Source organism: Thamnophis elegans, chromosome 5, assembly GCF_009769535.1.
Source record: "Thamnophis elegans isolate rThaEle1 chromosome 5, rThaEle1.pri, whole genome shotgun sequence".
NCBI classification, from domain to species: domain Eukaryota; kingdom Metazoa; phylum Chordata; class Lepidosauria; order Squamata; family Colubridae; genus Thamnophis; species Thamnophis elegans.
In genome coordinates this window covers 40,860,369-40,874,344 of record NC_045545.1, presented here as the reverse complement: position 1 = coordinate 40,874,344, position 13,976 = coordinate 40,860,369, and the positions used below count along the sequence as shown (strand labels likewise).

Here is a 13,976-nt window from a genome sequence, read left to right as displayed (position 1 = left end):
ACTGACAATACTTTAAAAAGTTAACTTATTGAACATATTAATACCATGGCTAAAATGGTAAATTATTAGTGTCTAAATGTTGAGCAAACATCATGCCTAGAAGTTTATAAGGGTGGACTTCCTGCCTTCTGAAATCCCCAAATTGATAATCAGGATTAGTTAAAACAATTTACCTGCCTTAACAGGCACATAATTTTGTTTTGAATAATTTTGTCTTTTTTGTAAGAAAGCTGGAAGTGTTTGCATGTATGTATATAACATTAGATTGTTTCGATTTCAAGGTCAAAAATCCTTCACTTAAAAGCTTTCCCAGTTGCAGCTTCAACTTCTAATTTCTTGCAACCTGTGTGGGTAGACAACCTAATGCTTTCTTGATATTTTGGACTACGACTCCTACAATTTCTTGCCAGTAGCTATGCTAGGACTAATGGAAGTTGAACTGCAAAATATCCAGAGGGCATTGAGTTGATTGCATTGATCAACATTGAGGGCATTGATCTCCGGTCTGTTGGATTGACCAATTAAATCATCTAAATCTATATGCCTTGCTTTTTTATTCTTTGTGGAAAATTGCCATGTTTGGCAGGCTTAATATCCAGCGGATGAAAGAATAGTACATTAAGGAAATATATCATTTGATTTGATGCTAGCTTAAATAGGGAATAGCTTGACATAAGGAAGTTGGTAACCTCATGTAAATAGACCTAGCCCAAAAATAATATTGCTTCAGCTGCCATCTTTTCTCCTTTGGAAAAGGACAGGAAAAAAAGGAATAAATAAATAAATAAATAAAAGCTGTTCTAACGCCAGGAAGATTTGTGTTTTAACATATATGGTGTCAGTCATTCTCTTGTGGTACCCAGATTAGACCTGGCCAGAAACCATCACTTTAAAGTTCATGGAGAATAAAGGCTGACATTCTGAAATAAAATGGAAAACCAAACTGTTTTATAAAGCAATATTGACTGGTTATGCAGAAACCAAGCATATATATTGGAATTGGGGCTTCTCCTTTAGAAGCACCCTGTTGCAAAATGATAGTTCATTTTTAATTTTCTACTAACGAAGCTGAAGAAGGAGGAGAATTCAAGAACAGAAACTGCAACCACAAGATTAATTTTTTTAGGCAGGACATCAAACATTTCTGCTTTGACAATTGCACCAAAATCTTACTGAATGGGAGAGGTTTCTGTCAGCTCAAAATCTCTCAAAATAAAATCAAAGGGTAGTTTCACACATAAAGTTTCTTTTACATAAAAATTTCCTCTGGTAAAGGGAAAAAAATGCATCAGCCACACTTGGCTACAAAGTGTGGCTTGAGTATTTTACTATAACCATAAAGTTCAGGAAGTCAATCATCTCAGCAGTGGAAAAATATTATCGGTAAAAAGATCTCAATGATATGCACGGCATCGCCCCAATAATGTTGAGTGAGTTATTTTATGTCATAACAAACACTCTTTCATTCAGGGCAGTACGCAACTGAATTTATCATGTGGAGATACTTTTTCTCTGAGTATTTTTTTTTCTAGATACCTTCAATCCTTATGTGCAACACAAGCTTTATAATCAATGTACTATGTAAGCATTCTGTATCCTGGCATTGTGTCAAGTAGACAGATAACTCTATCTGTCTTTGATGTTTGAAGATATGACAATGCTTTTTTCTGGGTGGAAGAAATTTCAAAAACTCTCTCTTAAACAGACCCTTATTTCTATTAGTCATGAAGCAGAACATTTAAACACTAATCAGAAATTGCTTAGGAGGAATTTGTGTGATGAATAGCAATAGCACTTAGACTTATATACTGCTTCATAGCGCTTTTACATCCCTCTCTAAGCGGTTTATAGAGTCAGCATATTCCCCCCAACAATCTGGGTCTTCATTTTACCCACCTCGGAAGGATGGAAGGCTGAGTCAACCTTGAGCCGGTGAGATTTGAACTGCCAAACTGCAGCTGGCAGTCAGCTGAATAGCCTGCAGTACTGCACTCTAACCACTGCGCCACCTCGGGCTCATGAACATTTTCAGTTGATATAAGAGGCAAGCAAAGTAAGAGAAAGTGTATACAATATAAGGAAGAGGGGTAGGAGTAGGATCCAGGACAGCGACATCGCAGATGCTGGGATAGGCAGTACTACTGGTGGGAACCAGAGCAGAAGACAGCCTGTCCCACACATTTTGCATAGAACCTTAAGACACATCGCGCCCCCACCATTGCATTCTCCTTTCAGTCCACATTACAACAGGGGTGCTCTCCCTATTACAACTTCACCTTGGTGTTTCCCCTTAAAGGGAAATTGCCACATGTTTACTGAGAGAGCCGTGAAAATAATAAAAATAATTATTATAATTATAAGGGGGAGGGTTGGTGACTCTTTTTATACAGTTTAAAATAATAATAATTAAAATAATATTAATAAAAATAAAAGAATAGCAGCACAATGTGGGAGAGTTCCCCACATATAGTTGAGTCCTCTTTTCTCCACGGAGGGTATGAGATGGTTCACATAGCTTGTGGAGAATGGTCACTTTCATTTTTTTAGATTCAAGTAGGCCTGATATTAAATGGGTCACTGGCCCAAACTAAGGGCACAAAATTTACGCCCTGACACCCAAGAAATCAGAATACTTTTTGGTGCCAGATACACCTGGGAATGCAGAAATATTCTCTTATCAGCTTTTTTGCAATATGGATACTGAAAATAATCTGGTCTCTTTGTTCTCAGCAGTACTGATTATGCCTGCAGTTGGTTAGATGCAATGCAAGAGTTTCCATAAATACAGCGAACTTCACAATCTGTGATGTGGGATGTTTCTGGCCCCTGTGCTCACTGGGCATGCCGGCCAGCCCTGAGGCAGGAGTTCTAGAGCCAGTGACGTGGCTTGGCAAAGTGGATGGCTAATGATTCTGCTTTAGATCCTGTAGTTCCAAACTGTCAGATGGTTTGGGGCCAGGTTTTTCAGAGTTATCATCAGATTCAAAGCCCTCATGTGTATAGCCCCGGCAAGATCCAGGCAAAGGTGGGTGCAAGGCCAACATCACCGAGGCAGTAGCTGTAACTGTAGTGAAAGTGCCACTGTGTCCTGAAGGTGGTATTTTGGTGCTGTGAGTAATGGGGTTAGTCTGAAGGGGATTGGGAGTAGACTGAGCCAATTGAGACCCTAGTCTGTGGTTGGGTTGTTCTTGCTGCTGCAAACAACTTTTGATTTCTGTGACAGCTGCTGGCAAATGGCCACCAGGAGTTCTGGATTGGGTCCATTCTGGGCTGCACAATGATAAAGGTGATTCTAGGCTTGTCTTGTAGCTTTTTACTACCTGCACAGGAGAGAAAAGATTACTGTTAGGTATAGAAAGGAACAGCCCGCGAGCTGCACTGGCTGCCTATTGGTCTCTGGATACGCTTCAAGGTGCTAGTCGTCACTTATAAAGCCCTAAATGGTATTGGACCCGGGTACTTGAGAGACCGCCTCCTGCCGATTACCTCCCAAAGACCCATTAGATCCCACAGACTAGGCCTCCTCCGAATTCCATCTGCCGGCCAATGCCGGCTGTCAACTACCCGGAGGAGGGCCTTCTCTGTGGCTGCTCCGGCCCTTTGGAACGATCTCCCCGTGGAGATTCGGACCCTCACCACCCTTCAGGCTTTCCGTAAAGCCGTTAAGACCTGGCTGTTCCAGCAGGCCTGGGGCTGCTGAGTTCCATCCCCACTCGAACTGGTGTGCTTGTTGAGACCTTTTAAATTGGTTCTGTATTGTTGTTTGTTTTTGTTTTTCTGTTCCTTTTGTATTGTTTCCTTCCCTTCCAGTTTTGTTAGCCGCCCTGAGTCCCTCGGGAATAGGGCGGCATACAAGTTGAATAAAACCACTAAACCACTCTGGCCTCCTCCTATGGTTAACACAAAGCACTGTTCCATGTCACTGTGAATCTGGTAGCAACTACCTTGGCTTTAATTATTTTTTAAAAAATCTTTAAAATTCTTTCCTTTTCCTCATGACTGGTGAGGCCACGCCTCCCCTGCCTCTAGTGACTGCACGTCCCTGAACTCTATAATCCACCAGGAAACAACCATTATAACCTACAAAAAGGACAATACTACTGTATATCAAAAACATATCCAAGACAACCAACAGACTTTCATAACTATTCAGCATCACTGCAGCATGCAAGCCAACAACATCCTTCTAAAACATTTTAAGCAAATCAAAAAACTCAGTAACCAGAGAGTTAAAAAAAACAGGTATCATCACCAATATATAATGTAAAGACTGTAACTGTCATTGTGTAGGACAGACAAATAAAAGACTGGCCGACCATATCTACCTACACCAATTGGATGTCAGTAGACAAAATGAAATCTTAATACATGGATACACTCAACCAGTTTCAACTGAGAAACTGTTAACGTTTTAGATCAATCCAAATCTAAAAACGGTAGAGAATTTCTGGAAATTTGGCATTCAAATAAATCAGCCATCAGTAGATACATAGAAATAAATACTGTTTGCATGTCATTTAAAGGATGCAATGAGAAAACAAGGAAGAAAATAAACAGCCCAATTTACATCTCCCCCTCCCCCTCCTCCCAATATCCAGATAAGCAGAAAACTGCACCAGATAAACCCTCAAGGAGAAAATGATACCCTAATCAAAAAAATCAAGGAGAAAGCAAATATTGGCAGGGCAAATGACTATACATAAACAGCCAGCAAACTTTAGTCTCCCTTGCACTAATGATTTTACCTGGTAATTAAATGTCTACAAGAAAACAACCAAGTTCAGAGAGTACCAACAACTGAACAGTTCAATCCTGAATTAAATATAATATTTTCTGTTGGCTCTTCTCCACTTCACATAGAAATATAAGGGCTAAAACTTCCTGAAGCAGCAATCCCTAACTTTTGTAGCTTTTGGGGAGGTGGGGGAAAGAGGAGAACCAGGCCGCATGAGTAGCAGCCGGCATGCATGCACAACTCAACTTGCATGAGCAATAGACTGATGCGCATGTACACGGACATGCACACATACCAACCTGCCGCTTGTGCAAGGCAAGTGGCACATGCACCTGCGCTGGCTGGCCCGCCATTCAGGGCCCTGTGGCAAATAGACCACGGCCCACTACCGGGCCGTTGGGGATCCCTATCCTAAGATATTAGAAACCAAAAAAATCAACAACCTGAGTTTTGATTTTGTCCCTCCTCCAATGAATGAAGGAAAATATGCTCTTATTGGAGCCGCAGTCTAGGAGTCTTTGTTCTTCTCTTTCTATGAAATAACACCGTCTAGCCATAAAAACCAAATTAGTTGTTTTGGGCCTTGATTGATACTTACAGTGATTTGGGGAAAATTAGGACTTTTGCTGGCCTTGACCAAGATCTGTGATTGAGCTGGGGAGATGATATATGTGCTGCGGTCATCTTCACCAGTCTCTGATGCACTAACTGTCTCTGAATAGTATTCTGAGTCTGAGGAGTCACCAAAAGCATTTCCATTTTGGCGAATGTAGAAGCTGTGATGGTTGATAGGCGGTGGGACAGGTGACGGTGTCGGCAAGTGGCTGCCATTATCTGCTGGTGTGACCTGTACGATGAAAAGAAAGAGATGTGTACAGAATAAGGGAACTACCAAAAGTTCTTCAGCTGTTGTGCTTTCAAATGTGACCCTCTAAGCAACCAGCTCAGTTGAGTCATTCCCAGGATTGCTTAAAAGTTCTTATATCTGAAGAGCACAACTGAAAAGACAACTCTAGTTATCTGTAAGTAGTAAATCACAGCTGATATATATTGCTCTTAATTTTATTCATGTAAGTTGGCACTTCCGATAAGAAAATGATATAAGACCCCTACAGTGAAATAGGGCAGATCAGAACATCTAAATCCCATTATATTGTTTTCTCAAGGAATCAGAAACTTGGAAGGAGTCCAATTGCCTGATTGGTGCAGGAATCCAGATTAAAGCATCCATATCAAACTTCTGCGTGAACATATTCAGGAAGGAAAGCTTGCCTTCTCTTTCGGGGATTGATTCTACTGTAGAATTGCTCTTTCTCTAAATTATTATTTTTTAAGATTCAACTTTACTCTACATCATTATTCTGTGGGCAGCAGAGAACAGTTTCCAGTCAACAGGTACTTTAAAGTGTAATTATATCTATGACTCACGTAATCTACGTGTTAAGGCTAAAGATTGCCAGTTCCTTTATCCCTTCCTTAAAAGATTTAATTTTGAGATCTGGGTTAACTTTTGCAGCCGTCTGCAGTGGTTCCAAATTTGCAACTTTTCTTAAAATAAGGTGGCCATAATTCAATTCATGGTGAATTCTGACAATGAAAAATATAACATAGCAATTCCTTCTTTTTTTTCCTGTTTTAGACTTCTTGAGGAGAAATTAAGCTTCAAATGGTACAATCCAAAATTTAATCAACCACTTTGTTGAAATCAAAGCATGGAGGGCAAACAATGAAATATATATTCCTCTTCTCTGAAAAGACTGATTTTTTACTTATCTATTGCTCTGTTACCTTTATGAGCAAGTTTTCCCACCTTCCTTTTATTTTGAAAAATCTATTTGAAGAAGCCATTACTGGGTCAGAAAATGGAGTTTTTATTGTTAGAGTTCTTAACATCCCTCAAATATCATTCTTTAGTTTTAAGATACTACAGATAGTCCTCAATTATGACCACAATTAGGACTGGGATTTTTGATTGCTAAGTGATGTGGTTATTAAGCGAGTCATCAAAGGACCAGACTTGATTTTACAACCATTTTTTTATTATGGTTGCTAAGTGAATCACATGGTCTCTAAGTGAATAATTGTTAATAGTTAAAACAAATCCAGCTTCTTCAATTGATTTTGCTTGTTGGAAGCCAGCTGAGAATGTCACAAATTGCAATCAAGTGACTACACGATGCTGTAATGGTCGTAAAGGCATGCTGGCTGTTGATTGGCCAAAATGCAACCAGGTGACTACGGGAATGGTAGATTGGATGGAGTTATAACTTTGAGAAGGGCTCATATGTCACTTTTTCTAAGGCTGTTGTAACTTTGAACCATCATTAAACAAATGGTTGTTATGTCAAGAACTATCTGTATAGCTTTAGTTCAGATAGATAGATAGATAGATAGATAGATAGATAGATAGATAGATAGATAGATAGATAGATAGATAGATAGATAGATAGATTGATTCAAGCTATCTCTTTTTATCTCCTACATGTGACCTGCCTCATTTTCAGATCTTTCCTGAAGTTTTTCGTTGGCAGCTTAGGTCCCTTCATATACCTTCTCCCCATTATAAGTGTTTATAATATGTTTTACTATCTCAGTCTAGAAATTCCTACCTACCTTTTGACTTCTTTGTCACGTTACTAATTTTTTGTCCATGGACTCTCTACTTATTATTGTTCAGAACTTATGTTTTGCTTCCTTAAAGTTCAAAGTATGTGCCTGACTATATTTGATATTAATTTCACTTAATATTAAAACTTTCATAATTATACAGCAAACCCTGAACGGTATTGATGGTAAACCAAATAAAACCTTGATGTCTAATTTACTTATTGATAATGATTTCCCGTAGTACCTGGACAGTCTCTTAACAAAATCTGCCAATAGGATTCAGAATCCTTTGTTCTTTTTGATGTATTAAGGTTTTTTTAATGTATCTTGGAAGAAGCTATTTGGGACCAGAAGATCACTTACCTCGGCAGGTGGTCCAATAATAGAAAGTAGTACAGGCAATAGTACCAGGCCATTAAGTAGTCCCAGAATAGTCAGGATAGTAAGCACGGCAAAGAAATATCTGGGATGGAAGATGGGAATTAGTTAATTGGTGCATATTTGGTTAATCTGCTCATAATAAAACCTTCATTGCTAGATTCAGTAATTATTCCTACTTTTCTTCTCCATTCTGGAGCTAAAACACAATATGTAAGGTTCACAAGTCATGCTAAACCATAAGCAAACAAATCACATAATTGATTAGTGCAATGTATGAACTTAGCCAGGGGTGCACAAAGTCATTTATCCAGAAGGTATCATAGTTGTAACACTCACTAGGTAGACCAGACAAGTTAATCAACTCCATGGGAAGGCTATGCTTTTATTGAGAGTGGCTATAGTAGCATACTCTTGCAAGTTTAATTGCACTGCATCAACAACTCCTTCCTATACTCTGGTGAATCAGGGAATCTACCTGAATCACTAATCTCTTTGGTTAGTTAACTCCTTGGAGTTATTCAACTGGAACACATGATTGAAATTCCCCACTATCCATCAGGAAAAAAACCCCGCCTTCTCTTACTTATACCCTAAGAAATGGATCAGCAGTTTCAAGCTGTTGGTGACATACATCAGAAATCTATCAAAGGTGTAAGGCTTTGAGGCTGATCATAGGACATTTGCCATTTTGTTTGAATATATCCAGAGAATCAATCTAATATACACATACATGTATTTAATAAATGGAAAAGAAAGAACTATACCTCAGAATGAAATCAAATTCGGAGCCTGCCAACATAAGTACACCAAGCAGAGTGGAAACGGCACCATCCATTACAGGAGCAAACATGTGCTCTAAAGCCACAGTGGAGCGCAGGTTCCGGCTGCCAATGGCGGTGAGAAACCCCTGAAAATAGATTAAAAGTCAGACACGTACCTAAAAAGGATATCTTGCAGCCATTCTTAGAGGCTACTAACTACAGAGATGCTGAGGGGATCTAATAGGCTGGATCACTGGATCAGTTCTTGTGCATAGAGTCAGGCATCATAGACAGGAGGGCAGAAAGCCTCACCTGGAAATGATAGCTCTTGCTCTATTTCTTTCAAAAGGAAAGTACCTTCTAATATAAAATAATCCAGAAAGATAGCGAGTCATACAACATATATTAGAGTAGATTACATTCTATGCTAACCATCCATATTAATTTTAAAGAGAGTACAAATCCATTCTAAACTATGATGGTAGTTCATTGGTCCTATCCTTTTCAGTCTGGATCTAAATAAATATTTTTTTAAAGTGTGTATCCGCAAAGTTTAATGATACTAAAATACTTTAGCTTGGTTACCCTGTTAATGCATAATCTAACTAATAGGTTAGCTTTGCCCAGCTGCAACCAGTTTAAAAGCATGCTAAGCTTAAAGCTAATAAAGTTTATCGTGCTTTGCAAATGAGCCACTAGTATAGTTAAGCATGTTACATCATCACAAGCCATTAAGTCTTATAGCAACGCAAATGTTCTTATGGGACATTATACTTACCAGAGCTACATGTACAGTAAATTCCACGCCAATGCCTACAGAAGCAATTAGGATGACAACAGGGATTGCACTCAGTTTGATGCCCATCAAGCCCATGATGCCAAAAAGCTCAACTGTCATCATTGCCAAAACAAATACCTAGATATAAGAGAAATAACCATGAGTACAGCATTTAAAACAAGCAAACAGAATGGGAAAACAGAAGACTTATGAACACAAAGCAACAATCTATTATGCATGAATAATGGTTCTTGCAAAAAATTGGGAGCTGCTAGAGGTTTAAACGCATATTCTGAATATAGGAGGAATTGTCTGTAGCAGCTATCTATACTTTTAAAGAAAGAAAATTAACTTGCAAACTTCTATTAAAGTGGATCAGCATATCATCAGTTGTAGATAAACTACATGTTAACTTAAACCTTTCAGAATTATAGAGAGAAAATTGATGACAGAAATAAATTTGCTGTTTGTTGCAAAGATAGAGGCTGATCCAAATTTCACATGATAGCTGGCAATAAAAGTGTGTGTGTGTTTGTGTGCGTTTGTGCGTGTGTGTATGTGTGTGTGTACAATGTGAACAACCAAAAAATTATTTATTTTGCAACCAAAATAATTATGCAAACTACAACAACATATTTTCAGGATTATTAAAAAAATTGAGTATGTGAAGAATTGTTATTGTTTACAATAATATTTTGTTGAGTTCCCCAGACTGTTAGTACTGGGGGACTTTAATCTGCCGTCCTTAGGCGAACGCTCTGATGGGGCCCAGGAGTTCATGGCTTCCATGACAGCCAGGGACTTGACCCAAGTAATTCAGGGTCCGACCCATAGAGCGGGACACACGCTCGACCTAGTGTTTCTCTCGGGGCAGTGGAGACGTGATCTCGAGTTAAGGGAAATAGACATCTCTCCCTTGTCATGGTTGGATCACTTCCTGTTGAGGCTTGATTTTTGGAAGCTACTCCCCCACCGCAGGGAGGTGGAACAGATTAAGTGGTTCCGCCCCAGACACCTGATGGACCCGTTGGGATTTCAGAAGGAGCTTGGGGAGATACCTGACTCTCTTGCCCACAATCCAGCAGAGTCCCTAGTCGCCGCTTGGAATACAGGGGCGACTGGGGCCCTGGATGGATTGTGCCTTTGCGGCCTCTCCGCGGCAGTGGATCCAGGAGGGCACCTTGGTTTACCGAGGAACTCCAGGAGATGACGCGCCAAAAGAGACGCCTAGAGTGACGTTGGAGGGCTAGTGACTCTGAATCTGATCAATCACTATTAAGAGCCTTTATTAGGACTTACCTAGTGGCGATACAGGCGGCAAAATGTGCACATTTTTCCACTCTCATTGCGTCCGCAGAATCTCGCCCAGCCGCCCTGTTTAGGATAACCCGTTCCCTCCTGAATGGGGTGGAAACGGGGGATGTCTTGCAGGGTCGAGCTGAGGAGTTTGCTCAGTTTCTGTCAGACAAAATCGCTCAGATTCGGACAGACCTGGACTCCATTTGGACAGAACCAGCAGAGATGCTGAGGGAGGGTCTTGCTCAGAATTTCTGGAATGAGTTCCAGCTTGTCACCCCTGATGAAGTGGACAAGGCCATGGGAGCGATGAGTGCCTCCACCTGTTTACTGGATCCGTGCCCCTCCTGGCTGGTTTAGACCAGCAGGGAGGTAACACGAGGCTGGCTCCAGAGAATCACAAACGCCTCCTTGTTGGAGGGATCCTTTCCACGGCCTTTTAAGGAGGCGGTGGTGAGACCCCTCCTCAAGAAGCCTTCTCTGGATCCAGCTATTTTTTAAAACTATCGTCCAGTCTCCAACCTCCCTTTCTTAGGGAAGGTTGTTGAGAAGGTGGTGGCCCTCCAACTCCGATGGACCTTGGATGAAGCAGATTATCTAGACCCTTTTCAGTCTGGTTTCAGGCCTGGTTACTCCACCGAAACCGCTTTGGTCGCACTGACCGATGATCTCTGGCGGGCCAGGGACAGAGGGCATTCCTCTGTCCTTGTACTCCTTGACCTCTCAGCGGCCTTCAATACCATCGACCATGGTATCCTTCTGCGACGGCTGGAAGAGGTGGGAGTGGGAGGCACCGTTTTATGGTGATTCTCCTCTTACCTCTCCGACAGGTCGCAGTCTGTGTTGGTCGGAGGACAGAGGTCGACTCCTAGGCCCCTCAATTATGGGGTGCTGCAGGGGTCGGTCCTGTCCCCCCTCCTATTTAACATCTACATGAAGCCACTGGGCGAGATCATCCGCCGGCACGGGATTAAATACCACCAGTATGCGGACGATACTCAATTGTATCTGTCCGCCCCGTGCCATCTCAGTGAAGCGGTGGAAGCGATGTGCCATTGCCTGGAAGCTGTTAGGGTCTGGATGGGAGTGAACAAACTCGCACTCAATTCTGACAAGACCAAATGGCTGTGGATGTTGCCCCCTAAGGACAGTCCATCCAGTCCGTCCTTAACCCTGGGAGGAGAAAAATTGCCCCTCTCAGAGAGGGTTCGCAACTTGGGAGTCCTCCTGGAGCTGCAACTGACTTTGGAATGCCACCTGTCGGCTGTGACCAGGGGGGCCTTTGCCCAGGTTCGCCTGGTGCACCAGTTGCAGCCCTATTTGGACCAGGAGGCACTTCAGACAGTCACTCATGCCCTTGTCATCTCAAGACTGGATTACTGTAATGCGCTCTACTTGGGGCTGCCCCTGAAAAGTGTTCGGAGACTGCAATTAGTCCAGAATGCAGCCGCGTGATCAATACTGGGTGTGCCAAGGTACACCCATATCACACCTATCCTCCGTGAGCTGCACTGGCTGCCCATTGTCTCCGAGCATGATTCAAGGTGCTGGTCATCACCTTTAAAGCCCTACATGGCCTAGGACCCGGATACCTGCAAACCGTCTTCTCCCTTAGACCAATAAGATCGCACAGGATGGACCTTCTCCGGGTGCCTTCAGCGGGACAATGCCGGCTGGCGACGCCTAGGAGTAGGGCCTTCTCTGTTGCCGCTCCAGCCCTATGGAATGAGCTGCCCCCAGAGATGAAGGTTGAAGGTTTATTTTATTTATATGCTGCCCTATTCCCTGAGGGACTCAGGGCGGCTCACAAACCCAAGGGGGGGGGGGAGGAAGGAAATACAACAAAGAAGGTACAAGGGAATTTAAAAGACAATCAACAGTCACACGGTTCGAGAGGGGAAGGGAACTCATCAACCCCAGGCCTGCCGGCACAGCCAGGTTTTAACGGCTTTGCGGAAAGCCTGGAGAGAGGTGAGGGTCCGAATCTCTGCAGGGAGTTCGTTCCAAAGGGCCGGAGCAGCCACAGAGAAGGCCCTCCCCCGGGTAGTAGCCAGATGACATTGGCCAGTAGATGGAACCCGGAGAAGGCCTAATCTGTGGGATCTAATGGGCCTTTGGGAGGTAATTGGCAGCAGGCGGTCTCTCAAGTACCCAGGTCCAATACCATGAAGGGCTTTATAAGTGACGACTAGCACCTTGAAGTGTATCCGGAGACCAATCGGTAACCAGTGCAGCTCACGGAGGATAGGTGTAACGTGGGTGTACCAGGGTGCACCCACAATCGCTCGCGCGGCTGCATTCTGGACGAACTGAAGTCTCCGAATGCTCTTCAAGGGCTGCCCCATGCAGAGCGCATTGCAGTAGTCCAGTCTTGAGGTCACAAGGGCATGAGTGACTGTTGCGAGTGCCTCCCGGTTCAGGTAGGGACGTAATTGGTGCACCAGGCGAACCTGGGCAAATGCCCCTCTGGTCACAGCCGACAGATGATGTTCTAAGGTCAGCTGTGGATCCAGGAGGACTCCCAAATTGCGAACCCTGTCTGAGGGGCATAGAATTTCACCCCCCAGATCCGGGCCCTGCCCACTCTCATGGCCTTTCACAAAGCCATTAAAACCTGGCTTTTCCGGCAGGCCTGGGGCTGTTGACCCCTTGATTGAGGTCCATCCCCCTTTCGATTGGGTGTTTGTTGTGTTCCTTTTTTAACTTTGTTGTGTCCCATTGTTTTTAAAAATTCTTTTAATTTTTTTTTTTCATTTCTGTAAGCCTCCCGGAGTCCCTTGGGATTGGGCAGCATAGAAATTCAATAAATGAATGAATGAATAAATTGTGATAAAAATTAAAGCATTTTAGAATATTGTATAGATGAGAAAAAAACAGGTTTAAGGGGAAGAGCAGTAGGGCACAGAAGGGGAATCATGGGAATAGTAAAGGTAAAGGTTCCCCTCGCACATATGTGCTAGTCGTTCCCGACTCTAGGGGGTGGTGCTCATCTCTCTTTCAAAGCCAAAAAGCCAGCGCTGTCAGAAGACGTCTCTGTGGTCATGTGACTGGCATGACTAAATGCCAAAGGCGCATGGAACGCTGTTACCTTCCCACCAAAGTGATCCCTATTTTTCTACTTGCATTTTTTATGTGCTTTCAAACTGCTAGGTTGGCAGAAGCTGGGATAAGTAACAGGAGCTCACTCCGTTACGCAGTGTTAGGGTTTCGAACCGCCAAACTGCCAATCTGTCTGATCAACAACTTCAGCGTCTTAGCCACTGAGCCACTGCATCCCATGGAAATAGTAGAAGTCCCCTAATCTCAGGAAGCTTCACATAGTTTAATCTAAACCTGTTTTTAACCTTGACCCTTGATTTACAAGAGCTATCAACGATATGGATTTTGCAATGCCAATTTGACAACCATACATATATAT

At 42.5% G+C, this 13,976-nt stretch overlaps 1 protein-coding gene across 1 annotated transcript in view; it reads right to left on the bottom strand.

Moving 5' to 3' along the window:
* Window positions 1-1,955: 1,955 nt before the first annotated feature.
* PTCH2 (patched 2) overlaps window positions 1,956-13,976 on the bottom strand; it is a 78,321-nt gene continuing 66,300 nt past the window's right edge. Inside the window, exons 19-23 of the mRNA XM_032219108.1 lie at window positions 9,263-9,400; window positions 8,488-8,630; window positions 7,706-7,805; window positions 5,334-5,582; window positions 1,956-3,320 (exon numbers count right to left, since the gene is read on the bottom strand). Of these exons, the coding sequence (XP_032074999.1) occupies window positions 2,904-3,320; window positions 5,334-5,582; window positions 7,706-7,805; window positions 8,488-8,630; window positions 9,263-9,400 (1,047 nt within the window). The 3' untranslated portion in view covers window positions 1,956-2,903. The remainder of the gene's footprint in view (window positions 3,321-5,333; window positions 5,583-7,705; window positions 7,806-8,487; window positions 8,631-9,262; window positions 9,401-13,976) is intronic.